Source organism: Podarcis vaucheri (genome assembly GCF_965113315.1).
Source record: "Podarcis vaucheri genome assembly, chromosome: 10".
Taxonomy (NCBI): domain Eukaryota; kingdom Metazoa; phylum Chordata; class Lepidosauria; order Squamata; family Lacertidae; genus Podarcis; species Podarcis vaucheri.
Window position 1 is genome coordinate 7,356,499 of NC_138748.1, and position 16,599 is coordinate 7,373,097.

The following is a 16,599-nucleotide window of genomic DNA, read 5'->3' on the forward strand; positions in this document are numbered from 1 at the left end:
GAAATCTAAACCCATGAAACAATGTTTCATGTTTCAGTTAAGGTGCTGTGTTTAAAATATCATCTGGCAGCACTTTTATAACAGCTTCTTTGAAGAATCACAACTTTCGGTTTGTAAAGAAGTTCCTAATCCAGAGTTTTTACAACTTGAGTTTTAGTCATGTCAGGTACTAGGTAAACTTTGCACGCAGAAGTGTAGGGTATATCATCTTATATGGACATTGAACTAAATGAATCTCAGCACATTTAGAGAGACATTCCCATTTCTCATCTAGCAGCAGCAAAACTTGTTTTGTGCTGGACAATTTAGTGGCAGGACATTTTTATATTTAAACCCATAAGTGATCCAAAAGTTTTACAACAAGGAGCCAAGTATATTAAATCATCATTCAAAAAGCTTTATACCACTTGCTATATTTGTAAGAGTATTTTCCCCTTCAAATTCTTTGGCTCCACTCAGCAGCCGCCTTGCTGACTAAACAGACAGCCCCAGATGTTGTTTTTAAGCTAATATTCATTTCATTCTGGAACACCACACATACTGTGAGATGCCTGCATATAAAATGCTGCTGAATGTCTCTTAATTTAGGAAGGTGAAAATATGATTTGGACCTTTTCTACTAGATTTGACAAAGGATTTCAGAGAAGTAGGTTATTGGATAATAACAGCCTTTACTAAAACATTTTTGGAACAACAAAAGTGAGTCATATAATTCTTCCTATTTTGTTAATCTTTCAGGAATATTGATGAGTTCTGTGTGTATATGTTTGCGAAATAAGTAATGTAACAGGTTATAAAAGCATACAGCCTTCAGAAAAATTCCAGGATTGTCACAATACTAAGTACATCTCAAACATTCAGTTCCTCAAAATACTTAACTAGTTTTCACACTCAGCTATACCATTAGATCTTATATTCACTTATATTTATAATCCTTGGTACTACTCAATCATGGCCACACGATCCAAATATGCCCTTTTAAAATGTGTTTGGGGGGAGGGGTTATTGGGTTGTTCTTGCTTTTATTTTGATTATCTATTTTGTGGTTTTTATATCATGATTTTATCCTGTGAACCGTCCTGAAACCTGCGGGTATAGGACGGTGTGCAAAATTAATAATAGTATAAAAAAATAAATAAACAGAAGAAATACATCATTGTTTTATACACCCTTTACTCTTGTCATGTGAAAAATGATAGGAATCTATAATAAGAGCTTATTATTGAGGCACTACAAAATAAGTACACAGTGGAGTCCTTGTCTATGGCAAAGTTCTACTGCAGTAAATAAAATCATTCATCCATAAGGCTAGTGAAAAGAAGGACTTCCCATTGCTTTCTAGTAGCCTCTGCCAGCAGATCTATGAATGGCAGCACTTTGCCTGCACAACTGCAGCTTTGTTAATTTGATCTGAAACAGAGATGCTAACTTCTGCAATATATGAGCATGCTTCTCTACATCATTACTATACATATGCCTCATTTGCTACCATAGTTTCACTTATGAACTTTTCCACAGCTTAGATCAGGACTGGTGAGCCTAACTAGACCTCCAAGCATTGGAGACTGGCTTGCCAGTCTGCTTTGGGCAAACCATGTCCACCTTCCACACTTTAGGCATCATATGTGATATCAGATACAATGAACTTCAAGCCAGAGCTAAAATGAAGAAATAGGAACACCCTCTTAAGTATGTTTCCTTTCCTTGCTGTCAATTGCCAGCTTGAATTCAAGCTAGTGACAAAAAAATGTTCTTCTGCAGTGGCTTACTGTGATCACTAATCAACTGATTGGCACTCCATAATGCAGCTGAACCCTACCTAAAGCAGGATCTCTTGGTTCACCTAACATCCACTGACAGATGACTGACAGCCCTGGCCACCAACCAAGAAGGTTTTGGGGAGGCAAAATCCAGTCATATTCTTTCTATTCCCCATCACTTTCTTAGGCAAATTCCATCACTGATCAAATTTACAAGCATCCTTTTCACAAGCACCATATATGTTATTGCGGCCATACCACCACTCAGTCAAGTTTATTCTCGTAGTCTTGAGATGAATGTAGTTGCAGACAGGTTCTGCTGTGGACCTGTATGGTACATGTCCTGCTTCTAGAACTGAGTTGCACTGTTTTCATGATGCCTGGCCTGTTTGTGTTAAAAACCTTTGTTAAGAATGCCATATAAAAGCTATTTTTGAACTATCTCAATTCTAAGTATCCTGGTTGTCTACAGGCAGGACAAGAATATGTTCAGATCCAAGCTACTCTCCCCAGGGTATAATATGCTATCAAACGTTCCCAAGAACTTGGTGGTATAAACCTCAACCGAACCCATTTGCCAGAACAACTTTTCTCATTCCTCCTAGGGCTTCCTAGGTACATGGTGGTATGAACATCAACCGAACCCGTTTGCCAGAACAACTCTTCTCATTCCTCCTAGGGCTTCCTTTACTTGGCACAAACTTGTCATCTACACAAAATGACTATCTTTTTATCACATGAACAATTCAGAGATTAACAAATAATATGGTGATCATGAGGTTAAAGAGCTCAGTCCCTTTCTCACTTTTTGTTTACAGCATGGGAACTGTTACAAACTGAATCACACAGCAAAAAATTATTTTTTGCTACCATTGCTCCTCTGGAAAACTGGGGCATGTTGGCAAGGAAAGGACTCACAGATAAGGGATAGCCATTATGGTGCTACAACATCCATAGGTCTCAGCCAGCATGGTCAATAACCAGGAACAATGAGACTTGTAAATGGCAGGGAATCACACTGCCTCTCTGTGCTACATCTTCTCGCATTATTTAAGTGATGTATGAAGGAGTCCCACTGTAGTGATGCAATGACACACATGTAACATGAGGGACCCTCAATTAGTAAGAGAAGATGTCTCTTTTTAATTTATTTATAAAATGGTCTGCTACATGATTATTATTTTTTATTCATTCTAAAAAGGTTTGCCATCCCATTCAGTGATCTTCCATTTTTCTGGGAAAACCAACTGGTCATTTCTCTATTGTCAGGAATCAGACAAACTGTGCAACTAGTTCTACACCCCAAAGGTGTAGAGGGGCTAGGGGAACTCCCTCCCTTATGATGACCCTCTTAGGTATTTTTTCTGAAGTCTAGAGGGGGAGACATTATTTGATCCCCATGCCTCAATCTCTCCACAGCTACTGTATGTGCGTGGCTGAGAAGGGCAATCTTTTCTCCATCTCTATATTGCTTTTTTACGCTTGGGATGTCTATCATCTACAGCCACCAATGTTAGGTCCCAAAGAAGAGTCTCTTTTTAGCAAGCTGCCTCCCTGCCCCTCTTCTTCCTTGTACTTGGTTTGGTAAAGTTCTCCCAATTCAGTCACTTTCCTAGCACACAAGTCTAGCTGCATTAGTCTTGGTAGAATGGGAACTTACTAGCCAAGTGGAACAGCTGCATCCATATGCCAGTTTTGAACTCCAGCAGGAAAATGAGAGTGTGGGGGCCTGGGGACTGAGTTGAGTTCATATGGCCATCAGGAACTTGGGCTAGATCGCCTTTTGGGGCAGTGACAGAACTTCTGCTACAAAAGAAACACTTAGAATAGGGATGGGGGAACCTGCAGTCATTCAGATATTGTTAGAATGCAATTCCCACCATTCGCTATGGTGGTTGGAGCTGAAAGGAGTTGGAATACCACAACATCTGAATGGTCACAGCTTCCCCACTCATAGCTTAAGGCTAGCAGGCCTCTTTTGAGGTGAAAGTCCAGAGTGGAGACATGAAAACAATTGAATTCCCTAAAGTTCCCTTCTAGGATTTAAGGAGCAGTAGCAGAAAAGGTTCCAACCCATAAAATGAGGTGGTATTGTTATTAAATATTATTCTGGCATAGTGCAGGGTGCCTGTGTAATGCAAATAAAAAAATCACAACCTGAAAGGTTCGTCACTCCTATCTTGTACTATCCACCCTGTATCTCAGTTGTTGAATACAAATAGTAAAAATACTTTCCTGAAAGATTCTCTAATGAAGGAGCCCAGCAACTGAGGTATTTCCCTTTGCAGACGCCACATCCCATAAGTATAGCGATAACAAAGGGGAAGATGATTATTGCTGCAAGGTTTTGTTTGTTTTGTGCCCCCAGGTTTTTGTTATAAAAAAAGACACTAAAAATAACACCCATGAGGACATACTTCTCATATTTTAGTGCAGTTATACAGGCTCCTGTGAGTAGGCACCGCTGTGTGATTTATGAGGCTCAGTGGAAGATACTAAACTGGTGGAGGTCAGGCAGGAGGTGCGGCTTGTGGATTCTATTCAAGGAATCTCTAGCTTTTCCTGGTAATTCAGCCATTGCCAAACATACAGTGGGCCTTTGGGCTTGTATTTTCCAGCAGCAGCTCTCAAAGATTGGCTGTTTCCAAAGCAGCTTGCAATATGTCATGTTCATCCACTATTCAGAATTTTTTAAAAATAAAATTACTAAGCTTGCCTAAAGTAGTCCTTTGGAACCAAGCCAAGGAATTTAACACATTAATTCCTGCACTGGGACATTCCAAAAGTAGATCAAGCCCCCAAACTACATTTAATTAAAAGTGAAATAATATGCACACATATTAGAAGTAAATCCTACTGCACTCTGTGGGAGTGCATGGAAACATGGACAGAAATCATACTACAAAAGTGTATAAAGTCTGTTCCTCAACCTCATGGGCTGATGTAGTCAAAGTTCAAAGGATTTCTAAGGATATGGTTTTGCCAAGTATCAACTTTAATCACTCTAGAGATCACTGGGTCAAGTATCCATTTGCCGCTGGGTGAACTAAAGACAGTATGTGATGCAGACACACAGAATTTTAAGGGGGTTTTCAAATGAAGTGGACTATTTAAATCACTTTATTACAGCTGCATTCCTAGAGAAGCAGCTTGTCGATCATTCGTCTAAACTGCAAATCAGCATAATCCTATCCTTATTTTAATGTAACCATTGTTGCAAATTCTTCATATTTTTTCAGCAGTAATAGTGTACAGTACTGCCTAATATGATCCATTAAGAACAAAGAGAACTATACAGAAATCTTTCTCCAAAGGCAAATTGGATTACAAAGATTTTACATAAGGATTTCTTTAAACACTCTTCTTATTTGTCTTCTCCCACCAACAACATAAAAGCTTTCATTACAAATACAGATTTCCAAAATTAAAGGTTTTATTTGGAACACAGGAATTGAGTTCTAGAACACTTGACAATATAAATTTTCTGTGAAACAAATTTTCTAGGGAAAGACAAGTTAAGAAGGAAAACAGAGACTGGTCACCAGAGACTGGTCAGCCAGACGGAGTCATACCAGTAAAATTTCTTGTAAAGAAAGGCCATGCCTGCAAGGATCTAAACAAACAATTCAGGCACTTAAAAACTGCTAAGAACAGTGCACCACTAAGGTTTAATGAAGTCCCTAAATGATGTGAGGTACCTAAGACATTGCAAAGAATAAGCCATTAATATCTAAACTTACTTAACAAATAAAACAACAACACCACACTGACCACAAGGCCCAAATACACATTGTAAATGATACATAAGTGAATATCAAGAAGCTGGAGGGAGGGAGAGAATCAAACATAGCTTTTGTGGTGTTTCAGTACCCCATATTTTACTACAATTACTTGTCCCAACATCCTAGAGCAGATCCCAAGCAATATTTTAGGAACAATTTTAATACAGTGGTTTGGCAGATGTTGCCAGTGAAGACATTCCAGGTGAAAGGTTCAACATGGTCTGCCTGTAAAACCGACTACAGAAGTTAGCATCCTTTGACTAAAAGAGATGGGAGACCGTGGTGAGAAAGAAAGGGGGAAGAACAACAAGTTTGGTTGTATAGATGGTTGAATTTAAGAGCAAGGGCTATGAACGACTCACCTGCTCTAAAGAGTATGAACCCAATACAGCTTTACTGAACTATACCTGGACAAAAGAAAATCACCTTATTTGACTGGCACAATGATGCAACAGACTGTGCATAATCTTGTGGTGCAGACTACAGAAATTTTGTTGCGAGTGACAGAAAAGCACAATGAAGATACTGATAAGGGGGGGTGCACTGATAGAAAGGGAACAGGGTCTCAATATCCCCCCTCTCTTTTTTTCTTAGTTGTTTCTCTGAGAGTTGTGAGCATGTGAAGGATCTGGAAGAGACACATCAGCACATGCACAAGCACCCCTGCAGCAAAGGACGCAATGGCAGCCACCAGGACGGCCTAGATGAACCCCCCACACAAACGCACAAATCCACAACGATCGGAGCCGTTACCTGAATCCTGTGGGAGCAAGCAGAACTCACAAACACTTGAACCCGATGCAACTCAAGCACAAACGCTGGACGAATTGCACGGAGGAGCACAGAGGCCGAGCTGGCAGCTCATGGGAAAAGCTCGGGGCTATAATAAGGCCAGCTTTGCAAGCGCCGCCGGGCTTCTCCGGGCTGCCCGTCGCCTCCTCCTCCTCCTCCTCCCCGCTCCGCTTTCCAATTACAGCAGCCCAGGCTGCCCTGTCCCGGCGTGAACCCCGCTAGGCGCCGCACGCTGGCCGGCCGGCCGGCCGCCCTCCCCGGTGTCCCTGGCACCGGACCCGCCGGGCGCCTCGCCACACGCGCGGCACACCCCTCGCCCGCCCGAGGCGCCACTCGCACCTGCGGAGGAGGCTCAGCAGTGGCGTAGCGTGGGTTGTCAGCACCCGGGGCAAGGCAAGTAATTTGCGCCCCCTAACCCGTGGATTTGCACCCCCTAACCCTAACCCCCAGATGTTGCGCCCGGTGCGGCCGGCCGGCCCCCCCTGCACCCCCCACGCTACGCCACTGAGGCTCAGCCCCCGCCGCAAGAAGGACCCGATCCCCTCCCGGGGCAGGAGGCGCCTCTGGACATCCCCACCCCGCCGCCTCTCCCGCTCTGCCCTTCCCCTCAGCCGTCCCTTCCCGCGCTCTGGGAGAGACCCCCGCCATACATCCCTCCCCCTCGGTCGCCTCAGCGCTCGCGCGGGGGGAGCGGGGTTCGAGTCTCACCGGGTCTCCGTGCTCGCCTCACGCGGCAGAAAGGGGAGCGGTAGGGGGGGGCGCCGCCGAGGCAACCGTCCGCCCGCCTGTCAGCCCGTCGGTCCCCTCAGTCAGCGGAGAAGGGCACGAGCCGCCGCGCGAGGCAACAGCTCGCGGCTCCGGGGGCGCGCGCTCGCGACGGCAGCAACAGCGCGCTGCCGCGGGAAAGGCGGCCCGTCAATCATCGCCCCTCCTTCTCTCTCTCTGCCTCTCTCTCCGAGGAAGGGGAGGGGGGAGGGATGCGGCCGGAAAAAAATGCAGCGCGGGGGCAGCCGCTCTCTTCGACGCCGACGGCCTCAACATAAACAACTTTCCTCATTGGACGGCGAGCCCCTGGAGAAGGCGGGGCCGAGGCGGTTTCAGCGAGCGTTTCACCCAATGGCGCCAAAGAAAGCGGCCCCTCGGTGAAAAGCGATTGGTAGCCGCAAAACGGGCTTTTTCAAAGCGGCTGTGATGGGCAGCTCTTCCCGCGAGTAGGAGGAGAGGGAGGAGAGAGCGTAGTAAGTCACGCTTCGACAGAAATGGATAAGGAGGGGGGGGAATCTTCCTCAGGCCTGTCCAATGGGCACTTAGCGAAGGCGTGCTGCCCGCGAGGTGGGATTCGATGCGGACAACCCAATAGGCTTGGAGCAAGCGACATGACAGGCACCTTCTGCAACCAATGAGCGTGTCGTGCGGGATGTGACGTATATCTCATCGGCCGGTCGGCTCTGGGGCTGTCGGAGCAGCTTAGACGTCGGCTCCTCTTTTCTGGCTGGTTTGCCCGAGGCCTCGAGCGGTGGGCGGTGATGAAGCGAGTCTCTGGGGCCCCGTCCTAGGGCAGCGGCGGCTGCTGCGAGGCACGCCGGAAGCGTGACCGGTGGGTAATTTGGAATTAATGGGGTATTTAGCTCAGGGCGGTGGTGGTTGTGGAGTCCCCTCCCCCCCCCCTTTTGTCCCCGTTGGTATGTCCCCTCAGAGATTCCCTGTCTCTTACTTGCTATGGTTGAGCCCCCCCGGGGGGGCCGGGAGATACCATTCCACGGGGGGGGGCAGTCCCATTGAAGTCAGTAGAACATTACTTCTGAATACACATGGATGGGGTTTTTCCTGACCTGAGTGTATTCAGTTGTTGCCCTCAAAGTGGGGTAATAACCATATATTTCGCGCCATAAAAACTGCAAGAACTTAAATAGCTTCTAGCAAGCTAGCTCCATTCATGGCTCATAAGGCTTCCTAAAAAGAAAATTAGAGCTATTCTCCCCCTTAAGGTGATCTAGGTCAAGGGCTCAGTGGGAAGGAGCTGTGCCAATAAACGTTGCGTTTTGCACTTCTCATATGTATGTTTTGTGCTTTGGGAAATGGTTCTGTGGCCTCTGTTGATGTCAGAGCATAGGAACTGAATAGCTGCCAACTTTCAGATTTGAAAATAAGGGATCAGCAGCCTCACCTGTCCTGGGGACAGTCTACAGGATATCTAACAGTCCGAGATAGCAGCAGGAAGCAGCGGGAAACGGTGCTGGTATAAGGGAATTTCCTGCCAAAAAAGGGAAGGTTGACAGCTATGCAACTGTCAAAGTTTGAGGCATTGTGCTGCTACTGTGTTGCAGGCCTGAGTAGCCTTATGTGCTTGGTGACTGGATCAGAAAGCGGGTAGAGAGACACCATCCATTTAGTATTTATAGATGGAGCCTGCCTTAGGTAAATTTGTTTTGACTGGTATAGGAAGCAGCACAGTCTGATTGGCTGCAGATTCTCATCAGCAAAGAAAGTCAGTGGGGAGAAATAATGGCATTTGGGAAGTTGGTTGGTGATGGAGGTGCGAGGCAAAGACTGAGCTGAGGTGAATGGTTGACATCTGAATATTCAGCTATTCCTCTGCAGTGTGGTAACTATACGTACTTTGCTTCAGAAGAAGGGAACCAAGAGGCTACCCTGTGTTAAGGTCTTGCCAAAAAATGGTTTTAAAAAATCAGCTGAACTGTTCAAGCTGCTAGAAGTACAGTCAGAGGAGCTTTGGGGTCAGAGGCAGATTGCATCCAGTAGCGGGACAGGATTGTGAGAATTTGGCTGGGGCAGAGATCAAGAAATCAAGGGAATTTGACAGGTGTCTGCAACAGTATCCTTTGAGTCCATAGAAATGGTCATCAAACATTTTTAACATCCAAAACTAAATATCAGTACTGTATTCCCTTATTCAAAATAAAAATTTCCTTCCAGTAGCACCTTAAAGACCAACTAAGTTAGTTCTTGGTATGAGCTTTCGTGTGCATGCACACTTCTTCAGATACACTGAAACAGAAGTTGCCAGATCCTTCTTCTGTTTGAGTGTATCTGAAGAAGTGTGCATGCACACGAAAGCTCATACCAAGAACTAACTTAGTTGGTCTTTTTTTTTTTTTTATAATAATTTTTATTACATTTTTTACAGAAATAACAGAACAGTCAAAGAGTAAAAAGAAAAGATAAAAAGAAGGGAAATAAAAAAGAAAAGAAACACAACCACTTCAATGACTTATTTCAAATTTCCATTGGACTTCCCCCGTCCCCCGCACAATGCATTCTTAACAATAAATTTATCAGCAAATTATACCCTTATTTCGTGTATTTCTTTATATTTTCAATTGCAGTTTAGATTTAAATCTCTTGATCACCATATACTCTAAAAATATACCATAATATCGTTTTTACCCATTTAAATCTTGGTTCTTTCATAAATCTTATCAAATTTCATAAATATTCAAGTTTCGTTACTGGAGCTAAATTCCCAATCATACGACATCTTATGTTTCATATAACTTATAATACTTTTGCAAATAGTCTTTGAATTTTTTCCAGTCCTCCTCCATTGCTTCTTCTCCCAAGTCCCGGATCCTTGCAGTCATCTCGGCTAGTTCCATGTAGTTCATCAATTGCGAGTGCCAGTCCTCCAGTGTGGGCAAATCTTGGGTCTTCCAATACTTGGCGATAAGAATTCTTGCTGCAGTTGTAGCATACATAAAAAAGGTTCTATCCTTTTTAAACACCTTCTGGCCGACAATGCCCAGAAGGAAGGCCTCTGGTTTCTTGGGAAAGGTGTACTTAAACACCTTTTTTAACCTAACTTAGTTGGTCTTTAAGGTGCTACTGGAATGAATTTTTTTATTTTGACTATGGCAGACCAACACGGCTACCTATCTGTAACTGTATTCCCTTATGTATTTAAGAAACATTTTGTCTCCAGTGTTGGTGTCAGTTTCACACCTAAACCTATTCTTCCTAGCTACTAGGAGGCTTTAAGGGTACATGTATTCTTTTATTTACATTTTAAAAGCATTCTAAGCTGGCAGTAGGAAAAGGTCACAGTGAGGTACTTTTGAGTTACTGTGGCAGGGAGATCCATAGATCCTGAAATATAAAAATTAAATATCTAAACGGTCATAAAAGGTAGGACCAAGGCAACCATTGCCCTATAATCTTTAAATAAAGTCTTTTGCAGCCTGTCTTCTTTTATTAGGATTCTGTTCCCTGCCCCTAGCTATGAGTGTGAGATTACATATTCAGGATCCCTTTGCATCAGATTGGTTATGCCTTATTAGTTAAGGCTTAAGTAATAAGGCATAACCAATCTGATGCTAAGTGTTCCTGAATATGCCATCTTGCTTGAGGAGTAGCTTTCTACATTAGATGGTCCAGCATTCTCCGCAGTCATCACAAGCAAATGACTGCCTTTCTCTTGACAACCATATACATAACTATTGCTTACAATAGCAAAGTGGAATAAATAATTTTAGTGCCTTCATTAATTTTGCATACTGTTTTACAATGTCTGGATGCTGGAAGCAGTGTACAAAATGTCTAATGTACTATGATTTATAAGAAACTTTGTTAGGTGGTGGTACCAGTGGTCTGGAAAATCTTGCATAAAAGGTATCTCAGTCTACCAAAAAAAAAAATCTCAAAATCCAAATCTGGAGAAAAGGGTGGGTGTAAAAATTACCCACAATTGTAATATGGGATATATGTTGAGTAGTTGTTATACAACTATTTTGATATGGTACTAGCAAGAAATAAATCACCAGATTTCTTGGTGGGTGCCAAAATATAACTGATAGTTATAACATTTTAAGGCTGCAGTCCTAAGCATGTTTTACTTCTGAGCAGCATGGTTAGAATCAGGCTGAGTGAAATTATTTCTCCCAAATTTGTAGAATTAATATGTGGAGTTCAAAAGCACAAGAGAAACATATGAGCTTTACTATAGTTTAGTGTGAGTGTCCACCTTCCTTCCAACTGTGGATCAAAAGGATTTTCAGAGCCTCAGAGGTTATTTCGCCTTCAGAAAGTACCTTGACACTTGGACACGTTTCAAGTCCTTCTCATCCTCAGAGCCTTTCTAAGATGTGTTTATTTAAGTGGTCTTGCTTCCCCATTAATCCCTCCACCATCAGGTGTTTAAATAGCTTGTCCATTCCTTCAGTTAATACCGGTACTTTTCCTCCTTCATCCCACCCTGTGTCCTAAGTTGCTTGCTGAACCTTGCCCATTGCCCATTGCCTGTTTCTTTATTCTTTTATTTTACCGCTGCTCCTTCACCATCTTTGCTCCCTTCCTGCTTGGAACTCCCTCTAAACATGCTATTTTTGCTACACCTTTATCCTCTGGTTGGTTGAGCATCTCTCCTCCAGTGCCCACCTCCTGCCCAGCCTGTTCCAGTTTGTTTGACTCACCTTTGCACCTGACCACCACACACTGACAGCATGAGCAGGGAGCTGTTGTGTCTGTCACTCATGACATTTGGTTCCTTTGTTAATGAGCCTTAATGTTTTTCTGTTGTGTTTTCCAACATCTGTACCATGTGGCCACAGACTTTTTTCTCCTCCAACAATTGGATTTAAGAGTCTAGGGGTCACATATTATGCAGACCTGAAGGAAGATAACAGTATGTTTTTAGCAAGCACCTGAAGCATATTACAGCTGGTGCTTGCCTTATTTCAGAGGAGGGATTGTTCCACAAGCTGGCTGCCAGCACCACCAAAAAGGCCCTCCTCCACATTGCTGCAAGATGGACTTCAGCAGGCTGCAACACAACCAACAGGGCCTCATGCAAAGTTCTTAGAGAGCGGGCAAGTCTATACGAGGAAAGGTGTTCATTCAGGTAACCTGGTCCCAAGTCGTTTGGGGTTTTCTAAGTGAATAGCAAACATGTAACCTTATATGGCTTCATATAAAAATGGCAGGCACAACTGTTTTTGCTTAAGTCAACATACGGGAGATAAAGGGAGCATAGCGCTAAGATTGCTCCATCTGCAGAAGCATTTCTTCTTGCTCAATTGAATAATCTCCCATTTTCTCCCACCTTGCACTGTTCTTGGGGTTTTCCTGACAGACACACAAGCCACTTTCGGGGGCAGTGGGGGGGCCCCATTGCGCTAGTGGAAGTCCTTGTGTGGGCTTCTACAAGTGGAACTAATAAGTTGAATCCAGCCACAAATGAAAACTAGACTTGGCCCAGAGACTGTTTTCTTTATTTTTAAATTGCAAGTTGGGTGAAGCTTCATTTATAAACCTAGCTTGATGGTGTGTGATTTGTTTGTTTTTGCTAGACTTACTGATATCTCCCCAGTCCATTTGTTTTTGTTCTGCTTTATCCTAGGGTCCATCTTTTCTACTCTTGCCAACTACCCACTAAAGCTGTTTAAATGAGAATGTCCTTGGCGCAGAGAGTGCTGCTCACATGGCTCTTCACATTGCTGTTCCTTATCATGTTAGTGTTGAAATTGGATGAAAAGGCACCATGGAACTGGTTTCTCATATTTATCCCAGTTTGGATATTTGATACTATTCTTCTAGTTATGATAATTGTAAAAATGGCTCGCCGTTGTAAGTCTGGCTATGACCCCCGAAATGGGTCCCGTCACCTCAAGAAGAAAGCTTGGTACCTTGTAGCAATGCTGCTTAAGTTGGCCTTCTGCCTTGCCCTCTGTGCAAAATTGGAACAACTTGCTGAAATAAAGCTAGCTTATGTCTTTATTCCCTTTTGGGTGTTGCTCATTGGAGGGATAATAGAACTTGGATACAACATCTTCTATGTACGAAGGGAATAACTTGTCCATAGACTGGGTTTATCCTTTCATCAGCCAGCATCACATTCCTTAACAACATTAGCTTGCTATAAGTTTACAGCACCCAAAGGAACTACAAGTAACAGCTGTATGTTGACATTCTATATGCCGTTGGACTAGACTCTTCAATGTGTGGAGCACAGCTATCTGATTTATATGTATATACTGTAAATAAATCATCAAAATATTTTCCAAGTATTCTCTCTATTTATCCTTCTGTGAGTGTGTGTGTCAAGTTTGTGTCTAGCGTGTTGAGTCATTACACTATAGAACTTGCCATTGCACAAAACTAAATTGAAATGGCTTTTCTGTAAACGGCTGGGAACAGATGGCCAACTTCTGCATTCTCAATAGTCACTTTATTCTCCAGACAGTGAGCTGAAGGCACAGAAGTAATATTTTTGTACACAAAGTGGGTTTACTTGCAACTAATCATGTTGTAATACTAAGAGGAACATAACAGTTACAAAGCACGCAGGCCCTAGTTGGAACATTGCTTGCAAAATCTGCAAAAGATTCAATGATAGTGATCTTTCTTGTAGAAATTTGATGCTTTCCCATCTTACAAATGAAACACTGCAGGCAAGCATTTTAAAATGCTTTAGTTTACTCTACTTCAGGGTTTTGCGAACTTGGGTCTCCTGCTGTTGTTGGACTACAGGGATGATGGGAATTGTGGTTCCAAAACAGCTGGAGACCCAAGTTTGGGAAACCCTGCTCTAGCTAATAGGAACCTTTTTGTGCTCTTAAGATTCAAGCATTGTAATAAATGTATATGCTTAATGCGATATGTTAACTAGTATTTGCCTTCACTTCCTCATTTTTTTCCTGTCCCTAAGCTGCCCAGTGTGAACTGAATTGACATTAAACTACTGTACAAACTCAAACAGTCAGGAATCACCAAGTCTTAACACATCATCCTACTTGTATCTCCTCTACCCTCTTCCAAGGGGCACAATCTTCCTGTTGAGGAAGAAAATAAATAGGTCAAGGGAAGAAAGAGAACACAGTGCCAGAAAATATATTTGTCACACTGTAGCATTATAGGAACAAAACCTGGGATAACAATAAAAGCATGCTTTTGTGCTCCACACAATTGCCTCTGTGTAGTAGGGGTGCTGTGTAAAAGAAGACATTTCACAATGTTCGAAGCAGCTGGCAAATTTCATAAACAGAAGAGTTTACTTCCCTGTAAGTGTGCTTTGATCATAACCGCAGAATGAATGGGAAGAATATTCCACTTGCCAATGACTAAGGTGTACTAGAATCCAGCTGCATCTCCAACTTAAAGATACTCTTGCCTTACTTGACAAAAGACACACCAATGTTCTTATGAGTAGGTTTGTTTTTTCTCTCTTTTCCAGGCCAGTGAATTTTTTTGGTCTCTTGTAAAATATGAAATAAGATGGCAGAATGGTTTTGCTGGATTGAGATGTAGGAGACATTATGAGTAGACACAGCTGTCACCTATTTTGTTACGTAGCTGCAACAGTTTCTTACGTTTCCTTCTGTAAAATAATTAATGGATTGTAATGAAATTTGTGCAAGCCAAAGTCCAGTCACAATGGGGTTTTCTCCTCACTGTTGCAGCCTTGAATCCCATGTCAAGCTTTTCTGACTCTCAGGAAAGGCAAGAGGGGTATGAAGGGTGCTGCAGTGAGGGAAAAGCTTCGTTGTGTGAGTGGATTGATGTGCACACCTGTTTTGAAACAAACCATAATATTATGCTTATAGAATTACCTGATCTTTACAAAATGTCTCCTGTCGCTGTCCCGTTGTGGTAACAAAACAGCAGTAGCCTAAAGCATGAAATTCTATAATCTTTGCTAAAACTTATGGTTTTTGTTGAAACTGCACTGAAAAGGATATATCAAGAACTCTGGCCAAAAGTTTCAATATAAGGAATAATTCCTACTCAAGAGTAAAATGAAAAACGTGTGTATTCTGCTAAGAATAACAGTTTGAAGCTAGTAGTAAATTTAAACACAACGTGTAAGTACGATAGTAGGAATTATTCCTTATATTGAAACTTTTGGCCAGAGTTCTTGATATATCCTTTTCAGTACAACTTATGTTTTGGCATGCTTTAATAAGGGGAAAGATCTAAACAACTTAATGAGAATCACATAGAAGATTCTCTGGAAGAATCTGTAGGACTGTATTTTGCACTTACTTCTGCTTCCTATTACACAACTATGGGTGTTGGGTGCCCATATCTTATTTAAGGCTTTAATCTTGTATATCCTTAACCAGAGTCATTTTCACCCAGGTATTTTTGTACAGAATTGCAGTCACATATACCCAACTATGTGTGCTTAGTCAGATTTAGTCATTGTTTGTGTTTAAAAACGCACAGATTAATGATATTCTTAAGACTTTTAGTTACCTAAATAGTTATAGCTATGAATAGTTATAGCTATAGAATGAAGCAGCCACTTCCATAATTAAGATGAGACTTCTATGGCTAACGTTACTATATTACTGTTGGCTTGTCAGTGTTTTTTGAAATATGGGCACGGTGAGCTATAAACTCCATGTAGTTTCTGTTTATATACCACGCCCTTACCAGGGCAGTTTGCAAAAGATTAAAATTAGGACAAATCAACCCCCAAAACCATAAAAGACACTAACAAGCAATATAAACAGACTTAGCAGAATTTTAAAATCAAACAGCAAATAGCAGCAACACAAGAGAGGATTTAAAAGCTTTGGGAAATACAGAGGTCTTTGTCTGGTGCTGAAATGATGTTTCCAAGCATATCTGCAGATCTTAGCATACACACAGACACATGTGGAGATAAGCGGTCTTCCAGTCCTGTGCATCTTCTATGCCAGGGGTAGGCAACCTAAGGCCATCGGCCGGATGCAGCCCATTCGGCTTCTCAATCCGGCCCATGGGCGGTCCAGGAATCAGCGTGTTTTTGCATGAGTATAATGTATCCTTTTATCTAAAATGCATCTCTGGATTATTTGTAGGGCCTGCCTGGTGTTTTTACATGAGTAGAATGTGTGCTTTTATTTAAAATGCATCTCTGGATTATTTGTGGGGCATAGGAATTCGTTCATTTCCCTCCCAAAAATATAGTCCAGCCCACCACATGGTCTGAGGGACGGTGGACCGGCCCATGGCTGAAAAAGTTGGCTGACCCCTGTTCTATGCAGAGTGGCACAAGCTGGTCACAGCTTCTGTTGGAAGTAGGTTACTAGTCTAGATGGACACGGTCTGATGCAGGGCTTTTATGTTCAGAGAAAAAGGCTGGTGATTGGCTATTACTATACATTCCAAGTCCAATGTGCATTATTCCCCCATAGGTTGCATTTTTATGTAATTGTTGAATAGTACGTACACACACACACACACACACACACACACAGCACGAGGAAGCCCCAATAAAGGACCTTCCAAAATCACAGCTGGCTTACCACACCTATGTAGGAAAATCC

At 42.6% G+C, this 16,599-nt stretch overlaps 2 protein-coding genes across 5 annotated transcripts in view; one reads left to right on the forward strand and one right to left on the reverse strand.

Annotated features, from left to right (window-relative positions):
* Positions 1 to 7,227, reverse strand: part of PHTF2 (putative homeodomain transcription factor 2) — a 68,054-nt gene extending 60,827 nt beyond the window's left edge. For 2 of the 4 annotated variants that reach the window (XM_082239633.1, XM_082239628.1), the window contains exon 1: positions 7,043 to 7,227. The gene's annotated coding sequence lies outside the window, so the exon portion shown is untranslated. Of the gene's footprint in view, positions 1 to 6,295; positions 6,453 to 7,042 lie in introns of those variants that run through there. The other 2 variants (XM_082239632.1, XM_082239629.1) reach the window with 2 other exon arrangements.
* A 534-nt stretch (positions 7,228 to 7,761) lies between these two features.
* Positions 7,762 to 13,350, forward strand: TMEM60 (transmembrane protein 60). Its single transcript, XM_082240694.1, has 3 exons — positions 7,762 to 7,931; positions 12,029 to 12,188; positions 12,687 to 13,350. Exon 3 carries the CDS (start codon positions 12,733 to 12,735, stop codon positions 13,135 to 13,137), a length of 405 nt encoding a protein of 134 aa, XP_082096820.1. The 5' UTR covers positions 7,762 to 7,931; positions 12,029 to 12,188; positions 12,687 to 12,732; the 3' UTR covers positions 13,138 to 13,350.
* Positions 13,351 to 16,599: the final 3,249 nt, after the last annotated feature.